The sequence below is a fragment of the Agelaius phoeniceus genome, chromosome 16, assembly GCF_051311805.1.
Source record: "Agelaius phoeniceus isolate bAgePho1 chromosome 16, bAgePho1.hap1, whole genome shotgun sequence".
Taxonomy (NCBI): Eukaryota; Metazoa; Chordata; class Aves; order Passeriformes; family Icteridae; genus Agelaius; species Agelaius phoeniceus.
Window position 1 is genome coordinate 13440042 of NC_135280.1, and position 14674 is coordinate 13454715.

General features: G+C 48.3%; 1 protein-coding gene across 4 annotated transcripts in view; it reads left to right on the forward strand.

Annotated features, from left to right (window-relative positions):
• GSG1L (GSG1 like) overlaps positions 1–14674 on the forward strand; it is a 57782-nt gene that overhangs the window by 40472 nt on the left and 2636 nt on the right. For 2 of the 4 annotated variants that reach the window (XM_077186779.1, XM_054643559.2), the window contains exon 5: positions 3201–3368. In XM_077186779.1, the coding sequence (XP_077042894.1) occupies positions 3201–3368 (168 nt within the window). Of the gene's footprint in view, positions 1–3200; positions 3369–9057; positions 9126–9682; positions 11253–14674 lie in introns of all 4 variants that reach the window. The other 2 variants (XM_077186780.1, XM_054643560.2) reach the window with 2 other exon arrangements.

Here is a 14674-nt window from a genome sequence, read left to right on the forward strand (position 1 = left end):
AGGCACAGTGGGCTTTGGTTCAAGGACCAGGACTGCCCCTGCATTGGGTCTCACTGTGGAGGACTCTGAGATACTCACAAGCAGGGAAATTTGAGGGAGCAACGTCCCCTCTGCCCGAATTCCTGGGGTGAGAGCTCAGCCTCACTCCACACAGCCACCCTGGGAGCTGAGCTCTCTGCAGCCACTGCAGTCACAAAGCTCCTTCTTGCATTCAGCACTCTCCCTCCCTCCCTCCCTGCATCCCTGCCTTCCCTGGTGCTTCCAAGGCAGCCCATTGATCCATGCAGGATGTGGGGCAAGGTGCAAACACCAGCTCAGCTGGGACAGGGCTGAGCAGCAGCAGCATTCCCAGCCTGAGGACAGCCATGGGGTCCCTCCTGCCATGCTAGTGATGGGTAGCAGACCTGGAAAAGGACAGGCTGGAGGTCAAAATAAGCCAAACCAAGGCTTCTGCCTTCCAGCTGACACTGAGGCAGCACTGCTGTACAGACCAGAGAACCTCCCCTGGCACCACCCAGGCTCAAACACCTTCCTTAAGAAGAGTTAATTACAAATGCCCACCCAGCCTGGTGGAAAACCACACATGCAGGAATCATTTTCTGCTCCACCTGGTTTCTGGTAATGTCCTGGAGCATGAGCTTTGAGAAGCCCTGAGCCATCAGCTGTCACCACCACCCTCATTTCCAGCCTGCTGTGAATGTGCCACTGCAGCCCCCAGCCAGGGAACTGAAACAGCCCTGGGAACACTGCCCCATGGCCCAGAGCCAAAGGGTCTTGGGGATCCACACTGCCATCCCTTTCCCAAGGACCAGTGGGAAAACTAAGTTTTCTGTGGCTCTACTTCCCCTCTGTCAAAAGGGATAAAAACACCCCTCCCCAGAATGAGGAAGGGCTGCTCATGGTCTGCTCAGATGTCTCAGGGTGGTGTCTGTTATCCAAGCCCATTCCCAAGCCATTGGCAAGGTCTGGAGGTTGTTCTGGGCTCTGGCACGAGTCAGGAGTGGGCCAGGGGATTCTCCAGGCTGGGGATTTCAGTGCCCCTGAGGACCAGGAGATGTTGGAGTTCAGGCTCTCTAAAGCAAATAAATATAACAAGCCTGAGCTGTTTGAGCCATGGGGGAACCTGAGAGTCCAACCCTGAGCTCAGCTGCAGGAGGGTCTATGGGTACAGCCCCAGCACATCTGGGGCACAGCTGGCATGGAGTAGTAACAACATTGCTGTTAAAGAGGCCTTCACCTAAGGCAAGTGTAACTCCTAGGGTAGGACAACCACTCTTTACAATTCAAAATAAATAGCATTTAACCAAGGTCCATAAAAACTAAAGTACATCTATCCTAATTGCCTAATTACTACAATTTCCCAAATGCCAGGCACTGAGAGTCTTTAGTCTGTATTTCCTTCTCTGAACCTTTCAGCACTTCTGATTTCATCAGAAACCATCAGAAAGATCCAAGAGTAATTCTCCCTCAAATGCCATTCCCCAGGCACCTCCCAGGCACAGTGAGCTTTTGGGTGGCTTCTTCCTGGACACTGTTTGGGAGCCCAGCTGGAAATGTTTGCAGCTGCTGGAGCTCTTCCCCACACTCCAGGTGGGAGGCAGACCCAGGCAGGCCAGGAAGATGCTGAGTGTGCCCCTCACACCCAGCACCAGCTCCATTCCTGCTTCTCCCCCTGCCAAGGGGAACTTCAGGGAACTTTGTCACCCCAGGGTCACCACATTTCCTTCTCATTTGATTGCATCTGGCTAACAGGTTCAAAATTGACAGGGAAAGAGCTGCCTCCACACATCTCCTTGCCTCAGGAGTCCCTGCAGGACTTGTTATAAGCTGAATTTTGAAATCATTGAAATGAGCCATTTCTGTTTACTTGAGCCATTTTTCCCCCAGATTTTTCAGTCCATGAATATGTGCTCTTTTTCAAGTTTTGTCTAATTTGAAATGAGAAACTGCTTCCTTGTCTGCAGGTCCTTTGCAGAATGGGAAAATAGCTCATGCTGAGAGCTGTGTTGACAATGCGTATTTATAAGATAATGCTACTGGGGCTGGATACTTTCTGCTCTGCATAATTCACATCCATTTGTTACAGAAAAAGTGCAAAAAAGGAGCAGGTAAAGTGTGTCACCATCACAGGTGATGGAGTTAATTCAGCTGACTTAGGCAGCCACTGTGAGCTCTGTGTAGCCAGAGCTGATGGGCTGAGTGTGAAGCCAAGGGGAGCTGGAGGGCAGAGGAGCTCTGCAGACAAAAGAGGCAATTCAGGGCCTCTTTTTGCAGCCTCATTTCATGCTCAAAAAGTATCTCAACTCCTTGGGGCCATGAGTCCCTTGCCACCCCCATCTGAACTTGAGGTCAGGGAGAACAAGAGCAGGGACCAGAGCAGCTCCCAGCTGACCCTGCTTGCCAGCACACCCAGGACAGCCCTTGCTGCTGTTCCAGCTTGAACCTGGGCCAGTCTCTTATTTTCTTCCACTTCCCTTCTCCCTCTGCCTCCCTGTGCTCCTGGTTGGTACTTGCAGGTGTGCTGGCCCTGGCTGGCCAAGGTTGGCACTGCCTTCACTCTGGAGGACTCAGCCAGGAAACCCCCAGGCTGGTGAGTCCACAAAATGGAAGTGTTGTCTTCTGCTCTGGTCAGGCTTTCAGAGACCAGACACAAAGCAGGAAGGCCAGAGGTGTCCATGAACCAGGAAAGAAGAAAATACAGTAATCTGAGGAAGGCAGGAAAAGCAGATTAGAACCCATCCCTGCAGTGGAATTGTGCAGCCAGTGTCCCAGGGATGGGAAAACTGCTCCAGAAGACTCTGACATTGCTCCCTCCAGGAGTGTGTGGGGGTTTTAACACTTTTCTGCCAGGCTCTGAGGCATTTCAGAGGAGATCAGGAGGTGTCTGGCCATGGTGTCACCAAGTGCTCACCTTAGCACACGGTTCTCCGTGGCATGAAGGCTGAGCCCAGCCCCCAGCCCATGCTCCTGCCTGCCTGAGCATGAGCCACAGGTCTCTGGAGGAAAGATGAGCTCAGATGAGATGGGTTTGCTGGAGGAAAGATGAGCTCAGATGAGAGGGGTTTGCTGGAGGTAAGATGAGCTTAGATGGGTTTGTCACCTCCAGCTTCCCTGCTGCTCCCAGCCTGTGTGTGTGTGTCAGAAATGTGGCATGAGCTGCTGTGTAACCCAGCTCTGTCTGCTGGTTTCTCTCTCCACAGTCTGGCCTGGGGCTCCTTCACCTGCTGCATGGCAGCCTCTGTCACCACCCTCAACTCCTACACCAAGACTGTCATTGAGTTCAGGCACAAGCGCAAAATCTTTGAGCAGGGCTTTCGAGAAGAGCAGAACTTCCTAGACCAGGAAGCCATCAAGTACTTCAGAGAAAGGTCAGTGCAGTCAGTCACTCCATCAGGGGAGGTTTCCATGGACTCTGCTGGTTTCAGGCTCTCACCCACTTCAGCATTCGTGGGTGAAGTCTCTGAGGCACCTGGAAAAGGTGTGTGTGAAAGGCAAACACAAAAGGTCCTCCTTGCTTTGGTTTTTGATCAATTTTGTGTTGCCCCAGTGCCCACCCTTTCTCCTGTACTCATTGAAATCTTTACAGTATGCACCCAATTCACAAAAAGCTGTGCTGCCAATGTCAGCTGATTTTCCCTCTCTAGAAAGGTAAAACTGTGGGGGTGTGCCAAATGTGACATCCATCCTCCCTCAGCACGTGCAACAGGCACCTCCCAATAATCCCAACAGCTGCTGAGGCATTTTCCAGCCACCACCAGGCCACTTTGGAGCTGCCATCTCCCACATGTGATCCCATGCCCACAACCCATCCCTGGCTGCTTTGCACGACCCATCCTCTGGAGCAAATGCACACAAACCCAGCAAAACACCCACCCAGTGCCACCCACATGGTGCCACCAGGGTCTGAGGGGACTGCAGTCCTGGTGGGTCCCAAGGCCCAGAGATGCTCTGTCACTTTGCTCCCCTGCCCTCATTATTTGGAGAGAAAGTTCAGGCTTTGTTTAAAGCTGTGGATTGTGAAGAACACACAGATCCTGAGCTCACACAGCAGGGATGGGCTCCACAAGGGGATGGATCCTGACAGGATGAAGAGCTGAGAAGTACAGAAAATCCTCACCAAAATCTATGGCCTGAAGTGATATGAAGATATTTTGGGGGCAGGAAATATAAGCAGGATGCATGGCTGTTTGTCAGACTAGTGGGGCAGTTTCTCCATGTTGGAGAAGCTCTGAGGGGACAGAAGGTTTGGAATTTCAGCATTTCAGCAGCAGAGTGAGGAGCTCTCCTGAGAGGGCAGAACTAGAGAGCTTCCATGATTATTGCTTTTCCTTGGTTATCTCATTCATTATTCTGTTGTTGCAGTTATCCCTCTGCTAACATCCAGGTTTTCTCCCTGCCTTTTAGACAGTCTGGAAGGAAAAGAGAAATGAGGCAAACCACCATGATTTTCCTAATTTTGCATTTGGACATGACAGTGAATTCTAAAAAATTCTCTGTGGGAGCAAAGAAAGCCCAGACACAGTGAAGAGGAAGGGGTCAGTGTGTGCCTCAGGGTAAATCAGCACTCAGGGAGGGAAACCAGATGAATTTTTGAAGTGAGAATTGCAGATTGGAGCTCAGGAGAACTATAAGGAGCAGTATCTTGAGTTAGACTGGAAAATGCCAAGGAGACTTGTTGAAGTAGCACTAGTGGAGCAGTAAATAGCAGAATATATTAATGGCCCAGAGGACAGGGACCCCTCTCTCTCTCTCTCTCACATGGGCATTGTGGGTTTGGTTTGGGCTCCTCCTGCCCTCACAAGATGACACAATCCCACCCCCAACAATTCCCTCCTCGGTCACCTCCTCCCAGCCCTTCCACACACACTTGGCACACTCAGCTCAAGCATGTGGTGTTCCCTAACTTCATGATTATCACTTGCTTTTTTTATATCACATTATTTTAATTGTTGTATCTGAATACATAATAGGAAGCCCAGAGACAGTGTTACCATGGGATCATTCTAGAGATTCAAAGCTGTGCAGCAATATACAAATTTTTTTTAATTTTTAAAGTGATCATATTCATGCTCAGCTTCACTGCTGTGCCCTGGGGATGCTCTGACTGCAGGGGTCCAGGGCTGTCCATTAACAACACCCTGTTGCTGCACGCTGTGGGTGCCCTCAGTCCCACACAACTTCCCTGAGCTCCCATCTGCCTTTGCACAAATAGAAAATAAAATAAATCCTCTTTCCTTCCTGTGCACATACCCAGGGATACTTCACATTCCCTCCTACTCCTCCACCTCCATGTTCCTTTTCATACCTCATGAATAAAACCCTCCAGCCTTTCTTCCTTCCAGTTACTTTGCACATCTCTTCACCCTTTTTGCCTTTTCCTTTGCCTCAGTGCAGAGCCAGCACCCCCTGGAGCACATATCCAACCTCTGGGCTGGGCACACCCTGTGCAACAGGCACTTTCCTGTATGCCTCTGAAAATTAAACTTTATTATTATTCCAACAGCTCCATTTAGCACCTGGGACTCAGGGAAGGAAAGTGTCAGCCCCATTTTGCATGATAAAATTTTTTTGTGGGAATATTATCCTACAGGCCTCTGCTCCCAGGGAAAAAATTTGCTTTATGAAAAATACTGACAGTAAAATGCTGCTAATCTTGCACGTGTTTTCTCAACTCTCTCATTGCATTGTGCTTCATTTTAATTGCATGCAACTGCATAGAACAGCAGAAGATCTGCTGGAAATGTTGATGTAAGAGCTGCAATGGCCCCTTGGGAGCTCCCAGCTGTGCTGCTGTCCCTGGAGGTGCAGGGGATGAGCCCCATCACCCCTGGTTTGCTGCCTGATCCCCCTCCAGCAGCTCCATCCTTTGCCTCACCCTCTGTGGCCCTGCTGCTCTTCAACCTCAGCCTGCCCACCCCAGGGCAGCCTCTGCCCTGAGAAGGTGGGGAAGGCCTTTAACACCCCAGGAATGTCTGTGTGCACCCCAAATTCTGCTCCACAGCCTGCCCTGAGCCCACCTCAGGAGCTGCCCAGCCTCAGCCAGGAGCACATCCAAATCCTCTGTACCCTGAGCACCTCACTGCTCCTACACTGGGAAAACACTGAAGCAGCTGCTGAAAAATCAAAGATTCATGGTGTTACATCCACTTATGTCCCACCCAGCTTGTGATACTTTGAGAAGTCCAGACAAAACAGACTCTGTGGTTCACACTATAAAATTGAAAGACACCAGAGCTCTTCAGATATAACAGGTACAATAGCCCTCAGGGTAACTCTGAGAAAACCAGGTCAATTATACAGAATTGGAGGTGTTATTCATGCTCTAAGTGTTCTAGAAAATTATCAGAATTAACTGCAAAGTCAGCTTTCAGTCTTTGTCCTTCAAGTGTTTTTCCTTTCTTTTTTCACGTTCTCCTTTGAAATCAATGTCTGTCTATAACTTTTGCTCATCTTTTTCATTTTTTTAGTTCATAACAAGTATCTCTCTTCCATCCCTCTCAGTTTCTCCTCCTGCTCTGTTTCACATGGTGACTCTTGCCCCATGTGGTGATGAGCACAGTCCCTCACCTGAGGTTTACCCCAGCCAGCAGAGCCCTCACTGCCCTCCTGCTTCCTCCCTTCCTGCTCTGAGGATCCCTTTAGGAATCAGCTCTTATATGTTACCTGTTTATCTGTAATAAAATATTGTTTGCTGGGTTAATTTGCAAGAAGAAAAAATTAGTGATATGGAGCTTCATTCTTGCAGGTATCTAGGCATTTTACTAGATGTCACTTTAAAATGCAACCTGGCCTTTGCTGCTGGCAGTGCTGTCCTGGCAGAAAAAGGGCATTTTACAGGTAACCATTGGGAAAAATCCAACTCTGTATCTTTCACATAACCAACATGAAATGATTGATACAGAAGCAAGAAACTGTGGTTTATCTTAAATATGTGCATTTTTTTCAATTAGTCCTTTTCAATTAATTAATCAATAATTAATTTCTGTTCTTACAGCCTGTGCTTTATGGAATATTAAGCCAAAGATAAGCCAAAGGGACAGGGATTCTTTGTTCTGTCCCATAAAGTCTGGTAATCTCTGTGGCAGCAGCTGCAGGGATGGTGACAGACCTTCTCCTCTTCCCCTGCCCAGCTGTTTAGGAGCTGCTGTTTGAGCAGCTTTAGCTCTCCCCTGCTGTTTTGGCAGCTTTTTCCCTATGGCTGTGTAATAATTAAGATGCATTCACAAGAATTCTGCTTGTTCAGACCAAGCAGCTCCACCAGCACCATCCCCACATCCACCCAGGCAGGGCCAGCACAGCCAGCTCACCCAGACTCAATCCTTTCCCAAGTTTCTCCTCAGTTTCTTGCCTTCATTTTTTTAAATATATTTTAAAAAAACCTTTCAGGCACCATCCCCACCACACCTTTCCCTTCTCCCAGGACTCTGGTGGATCTTGCTCTCAGGTAAAGAATGACAACTTTCCTCTGTGCTCCTTGCCTCTTCTGGGGCCAGGGCAGGAGCTGCTGGAAGGGCAGAGGGAGCCCTGGGCACGGGGCACAGCTGCAGGGACAGGGACAGGAGCAGCTCCAGGGAGGACAAGGGAATGTCCAGGGGTGGAGGTGTGTGAGGACCAAAGCCTGAGGTGAAGGATATGGGGCCTGAAAGGGTGGAAATCCAGTCCAAGTGAGATCCTCGGGAGAGCTCATCACTGCCTCAGGCAAGGAATGAAACATTTCTGGTGTGAGGGAACTGGAATTGCCCATGGCCTCTTTAGTGAGGACAAGAGCAGCTTTGGGATGTGCATCCAGGCTGGTCAGGGCTGCAGAGCCCCACTGCAGAGAGGGCTCAGGGGCTTTCCCAGCCTGGGAGCCAGACAGAGATCACAGAGCCCTGGTTCAGTCTGGGATCCAGCCTTGTGCTCCCTGTGAAGCCAATCCCACTTACCAGGGCTGTTAAACCAACACATTTAGCAAGAAAATCTGGAAGATTCAGCCTCCCCCAGCTCACCCATCCCTAGCACAGCGTTTGCAGCTGTCCATCAACACCCATTGTGCCACTGCAGCTGATCTCACAACATTTCACAACATTTTTCTTGCTGACTGGGCCCTTACTCAGATCTGCAACACCAACCTAAGCAGGCAGATGCTACTGGTGAAATTCTGGAGTGAACTGAGTTCAAACTGCCATTGATAGCAGTGCAGACAAAATGTCTCTGCAGGGACAGAAAATGTAGTTTTAAGTGCTAGGAGCAGTTTGAAACAGACAGCAGGACCAAAGCTATTGCAGAGCTAATAAATCAGGACTATTCCCAACACTGTGAGAACCAGAACTTTTCGAATCATCATTCACATGCCATTTTTTCCCTTTTTGCACATTTCTGTAATGTACCATACTCACAGCTTGCCTCCTCTACGTCCATTGTGCTCGTGTCAGATGTGCAGATCATACCAATGCCTTCCAAAGACTTGCCAACCTTTTGCTCTGATTTCCTGCTTGGTCACCCAGGTACCTGAGCAGGGTTTCAGTTACTGACCTGATGTACCTCCCATTGGCAGAGTCAGTAGCTCTTCACACAGACATCAATATTTCCAATCTTCCCATTCCCCTTTCATCCGTGCACAGGGATAAGTGCAACCTCCTGCCTTGGATTTGTTCTGTACTTTATTCTGCAACACAAGAAGCTTTATCCACAGAGCTGCTCCTTCTGGAAATCACATGGACTGGCAGTAAAATGGTGCAGCAGCAGCACCATCCCCACTTCCAACACACACACACTGCCCAATGCTGCTGGGCCCCAGTGCTTAGATCCACCCTGGAGAGGGGGAGAGTGGAGAGATGCAGCCCTGAGCCCCTCATTTCTATTCCCCAAGGCCTCTTTACATGAGCTTTCCCCAAGAGGGGCAAAGCCAGGGGAACCAAGTCCTTCCTGAGCCCATCACCATCTGCATGGTGGGCCTGGCTGTAGATGGAGGAGCCCAGGTACGTTGGACTCTTACTGGTTTTGACCCTTTTTGTGAACATTTGGGAGCAGCTTTTCTTTCTGTTCAAGGTGCTACTTCTATATTCTCTTTTCCAGGACTGAGGAGGAGAGGGCTGAGGCTGGGGACCTGAGGTTACAGTGCCTCCATAGCTGCTCCCCAAATAGTAAGTGACCATGAATGTGTCTGGCACACAATGGCTTGTACTGTCCCCACGCTGGCTCCCGGGGCCCAGAAACAGGTTTGGAGTAGGAAGCTTTGGGAACAGAGGTTTGTTGCTTTCCCAGACAGCCTTGCCCAAGAGATAACCAACCAGCATAAGAACAGTACAGAATTCTCCAGCATTCAATTTAGGATGTGCACATATCCTATAATTTTGTGTTATCTCAAGAAGCTGTGACTTCATAGTAGTTTAAAAATATGCTCTAATTTACACCTGTATAACTTTCATTATCACTACCTTTTTTCATCTATCTTTATCACCAATTCATGATGATGCATGCTATTGAATATAAAAATGATTGAAAGCAGCTTTGGTAGACAATAACGTTAGTATAATTAATGCCATTTCTTGCACTTTCTCTGGAAATTGCTGTGCTTTTATTCAGTGTTTGCAAAAGCTCTTGCTTTAAGCTATGGGAATCAGTGGTTCAATGTACAGAGCAATGTTGGAGCATGGCTCCTGCCCTGCTCTGAATACTATACTTTTTCTTTACTCTCCAGGAAAGATGTGTGCAGTTTCATGCATCTATTTCCTTGGAAAGAAAGCAAGTGATCCTTCATTCAGCAGGAGGGAGCCTTGGGAGAGTGACTTGCTGGCTCTGCGCTATTAAAATTTGGAAACCTGATGGCATTTTGCTGCCTCTGTCTTGCTGAGATGCACATCTCAGCCACATACTCATGGAAGCTTGGTGTGTGTAACCCCCACCCCTGAGGGTCCTGCTCCCTCCCCAGACCTGCTGGAACAGCTCTCCAGTCCCATGTCACTGCAGGTGGTGTCCCCACAGGCATGATAGTGCTGGCACTGCTCTCCAGCTGGGTTTGTCATCAGCTCATTGGTAACTCCTGCTCCTTGAAAATGTCATGTCAGTCATGGACCTCTCCACAGGCAGATCCATGTCCTTCATTCTCACAGGCCTGAAAATGTCTCTTGGGACAAAATTGATCTGGGTCATGTTTCCTGAGAATGTTCCTCACCTGCCAAGCTCCTGGCAGGTTCTCGAATGTGTTTATTTTATTATTGAAGCCTGTCCAGAGGTCTTTGTTTTAAAGAACCAATAACAAGTCTTGGCAATAGGTGTTCCAAGGAATATGGCCAGCCCTGTCCCAAGCATTTCCATTTTAAAGGACCCAGAGCTCACCCCATAGAGTGCTGACAGCACTGGGAAAGCAAACCCCAAACAAGAAGCCCAGAGTCAGGTTAAAGAACAGTGGCCATCCCTCAATATTCCATCAGGCTCAGCCTCACATCCTTACCTTCTGTAATGAAATCAGATCAATATTAATGAAGTGACAGGAGGGAAGTTGTGCTCTCAGTTCACAGTTTACTTACAAATCCAATAGAAGCTGCAAAATGCTCATTATCCATGCTTATTAGGGAGGAAAAACCATTAGTTACTGCTGCTTGGGATGGCACAAAGCCTCACAACGCTCAGATGAACCTCTCCTTCTTCAAGCAAGTCCACCAAGCCATAACTGGCCTGGGCCTGACCCCAGGATCCTCCTTGATGCAGGTTCCAGGGTCCTACAGTCCCAGTCCTTGGCACATTCCCCGTTCCAGGGGCTCATGGCCAGCAGAGGATTGAGAATGGAGAGAAAACAGCGAGAGAAGGGCTTGGCTAAAGGCAGAGCAGCCACCAAGGTGACACTGACCCATGGGTGGTGAGGAAGAAGAGGACACATCACCTGGAGCAGACCAGCCCAGAGCCACGTGCCAGCAGCAGAGGAAATGCCAGCAGGACACCGGGAGCGCTCCATGGACACTTCCCGCAGGGATGGCCCCTGCCAGCAGGACACCAGGAGGCACCACCTGGGGCTGCTCCTGCTGCTCTCCTCAGCAGCACCTCATCCCCTGCAGCACCTGCCAGCTCACCCAGAGGGCTCTGAGGAGGTTCCAGCCTGAAGCAAACTGCAGATGAGGAGAACTGGCTCATCCTCAGGCGTCGTGAATCTTTCTGTCCTCCCAGCAAGACAAATCAGGGCATCCGTCCTTGTTGAGAGGATTTGGGGGAGTGTCCCTGAGGAGGGAAAGAGCAAAAGCTGTATAAAGAGGAGACAAACACTACCTGGCCAGGTGATTTTGGAAGAGAGAATGTTAAAGGTTTTTGAGCAGCCCAACAGCACTGTGGGAGCACAGGTAGCACAAAGGGCCGTATGCCAGGGCAGGATATCAGGTTCCTCTGTTGGCAAGACTGAGCTCTCCATTTTGAGAAGTGACCTTAAATTGTAAATTCCATCAGAAGCTTGAATCCAGAGTAGACTCAATCAGGACAGTGCAGTTATTCAGTCTTGATAATTCTGTGTTAAACCATTTGATGTCCATCTCTGAACTATAATTTTCTTTTAGCAGGGTTAAAAAGAAAATTATTTTATTTCCTTTAAACCCCTTGAGCAGGGTTTAAACTTACCTGAGAACAGCACCAGGGAGCTCTAACCATAACTTGGCATCCTCTGCTCTCCCCAAGCTGCCTTCCTGTGCAAACATATGGCACTGGCCCCTATACATCTGATACCCCCGGACATACCAAATTTAGCATTTCCACACACTTTTAATTGTCATTTTTAACCTTGGAGGTCTCAGCTTTTTCTTTCAGAAGTGCAGGGCTGGGAGATCTCAGTGCTCCAGCTGTGTATATCCCCTGCACAAAAATATAGAAGTTTCACCTCAGGATATTTTTGTTGTTGTTGCACAGTTATTTATTAGCAAGAAAAGCACACTGTTATTAGCTCACAGCCAGCAATAGTCCCTGATTTCAGACATCTGTATGTCCATGCCACTCCCACCCTTCCCACCATGAGGCATTAACATGAGGAGCCTGGATCCCACGGGGCAGGTGGGAGAGGTGCAGATGGTGAATGTCAAATGGGCAAGAGAGAGGCAGGAGAAATCTCACAAAGGACAAGGAGGGACAGGTGTGGTGGCAGAGCCAAGGAAGAGATAAATAGCCCAGAAGAGGAAGAGCTGAGCAGGAAACAGCAAACTCTTACTGTCTGTGGCTGAAAGCCTTGGTGTTATTTGAGGCAGATAAACCCAGAGTTCAGGACACCAGCTGCTCTTGTAGAAAAATGAGAGATTATTCAAAATTAATTCAGTGTTAAAGAAATAATATGTCACTGTTTTGGCAGCGTGGGCATTTCAGAAGGGTCACCTGACAAAGAGGAGGCCTTGAAAAAAATAGTTTTATTCTCATGTCATCACCCTGTAGGCATTTCCCCTGGGTCCATCCTACAGCTCTTTTCCCATCCTCCCACCCCGGCTGTCTACAGTGAGATTTATGCAACCAATCCCTCAGTGCTTCACTCTGAAGCATAGTGTAATTTCTTCCTATTCAGACAAGTTCATCAGAAGAACTCTAGGTTTAAAACACAGTGGAAACAATTCATTAAAAAAAAAACAAACCAAGAATATCCACTGGTTGGTTTTTTTTTCCCTCGGTCATGAGCGCCATGGAAGCAAAGTGCTGCTGGATGTGCAGGCAACTTTCAAATGTCTCCAAAAAAGTCTGTAGCACCAGCTCAGCTGGAGAGGGCAAGGCACAGACGGCAGCCAAGGTCACTGTGACAACGGGGAACATGCTTTATATGCTGAGCAGCACAGGCTGGGAGGCGGCAGACAACAAGGGCTTGACGCATTTGAAGTGTCGCTCAAAGTTGAGCCAAGGTTTCTCCTTGTGGAGGTACCTGACAGCTGCAATCAGCTGCCTATTTCATGTCAGCATTGATTCCAACTCCAGGTCTTGCAATTCTTCCTGTAATTTATTCAGTTCATAGTGATTCACCACGTAGAAAAAAAAGCGAGTGGGGAAAAATCCCCTCTGATAAAGCACCATGGTTACGGGTCGAAGATCCAGCCTGGCTGCACTGACAGCAGTGGGAATCTCATTCCTGTCTTCAGGCAAAGCCTTGTCCACTAGGAAATTCCACAGCTAAAGGTCTCAGTTCTGTCCTCATTTACCTCTGCTAACATCCAGACTGACATTTTGCTTTAACATTGCTTCTTGAGCTACCAGTTTTTCTGCTTCCGAGATAAGGAGGATGATAAAAGTAAATGCAGTCCTGTATGGAGCATGGCAGCTCCTAAAAACTATGGGGTGGAAAAGGGAAGCAAAATAAGCTGACAGTTTATAATACATTTTTTGTTTCCTCCAGTGCACAGGTGAATTGAAAGGTTTCTTATATAAATTTCAGTGGGATTAGTTATGAAACGTGCTTTCTGTCACTCTTTTAAATTGCATCTTTCAATAAATGCTTCATCTCCTACAGCTAATCCTGGATTTATGCAAAAAACTCCCCAAACCACCCCCCTCAAAAGCCAACCCTGTCCCACACTGCTAAACATGTGAAGTGAAGTCTTTCAGACTGTATGTGCACCCAAATAGCCTTTCCCTTACTGTGCATATCCTATCCCCCCTAGAATGGAGGTGGGGATTGTTCTCAGTTCAGATAGTTTGACATGGTGAGATATTTTAGGATAAATACATGTCATTTTAACAGCCAAAATGCATTTTTGTTTTAATTGCCTTAAAGTGGAGTTGTTTTCTTGTCTCCCATGGTCCAAAGCCTGAGCTACTGACCCTGACATGCAGGGAAGGGGCAGCAATCCCTCTGAGCCAAATAACTCTGGTTTTCCTGGAAAAAACCCTTTCTATTCATCAGGGACTCTCCTGCAGCAGGCACCATAAAGTCAGTGGGACCAGAGGTTCCAATGGAAGAGAAGGATGCTGAGGTGGAACTCAGAGGGGAGAAAAGTGAGAGGATAAAGGGGAATGGGGGGAAGAATAAATTATTTTCACAGTTATACAGAACCACAGAACAGCAGAGTGTGGACAGGGACCCTGGAGGGCTCTGCTCCAGTCCTGGGCTCCCAGGCTGGATCAGGCTGCTTCATTCCTTGCCCAGTTAGATTTGAACATGCCCAAGGATGGAGATCCCAGTACCTCTCCTGGCCTCTACCCCACTGTTTGAGCACCCTCAGGGTGAAAAAGCTTTTCCTCATGCCCAGCTGGCAATGCTGGCCTTCCAGTCCTGTTTAGCCAGGTTAAGAAGGGAAGGCACTCCCAGGTGCTCCCTGGGACACATCTGAGCTTGTTTTCTCTCCTGCCCTTTATATAACCCATTTTATGATTCCTTTTAGGCTCTGCTTTTATGCAGTAGCTCTGTAACTGTCTGCATTTCCAATTATAAAACCTTTAAATTTGATTTAGACCTGATAATTAAGCTGTGATTTAGCAAATTAACCCTATTGAAGCCCAGAGGTGTGAGACATGCTCTTTAGAACCTTAAATGTTTGGTGTTTAATTGCATCCAACACTGAGAAAAGTGCAGGGAGGAGGAGGAGAAGTGGCTGTGTAGCTAATTCAGGCCACAGGACAGGACCTCATGCACAGATCTCACACATCCCATCCAGACCAGGATTTGCTGCTGTCCTTCCACCACAAGGATTTACCAGATGCACAAAAAGACTCAGTTGGTCCCTGGCATCACTACAAAAGCTTG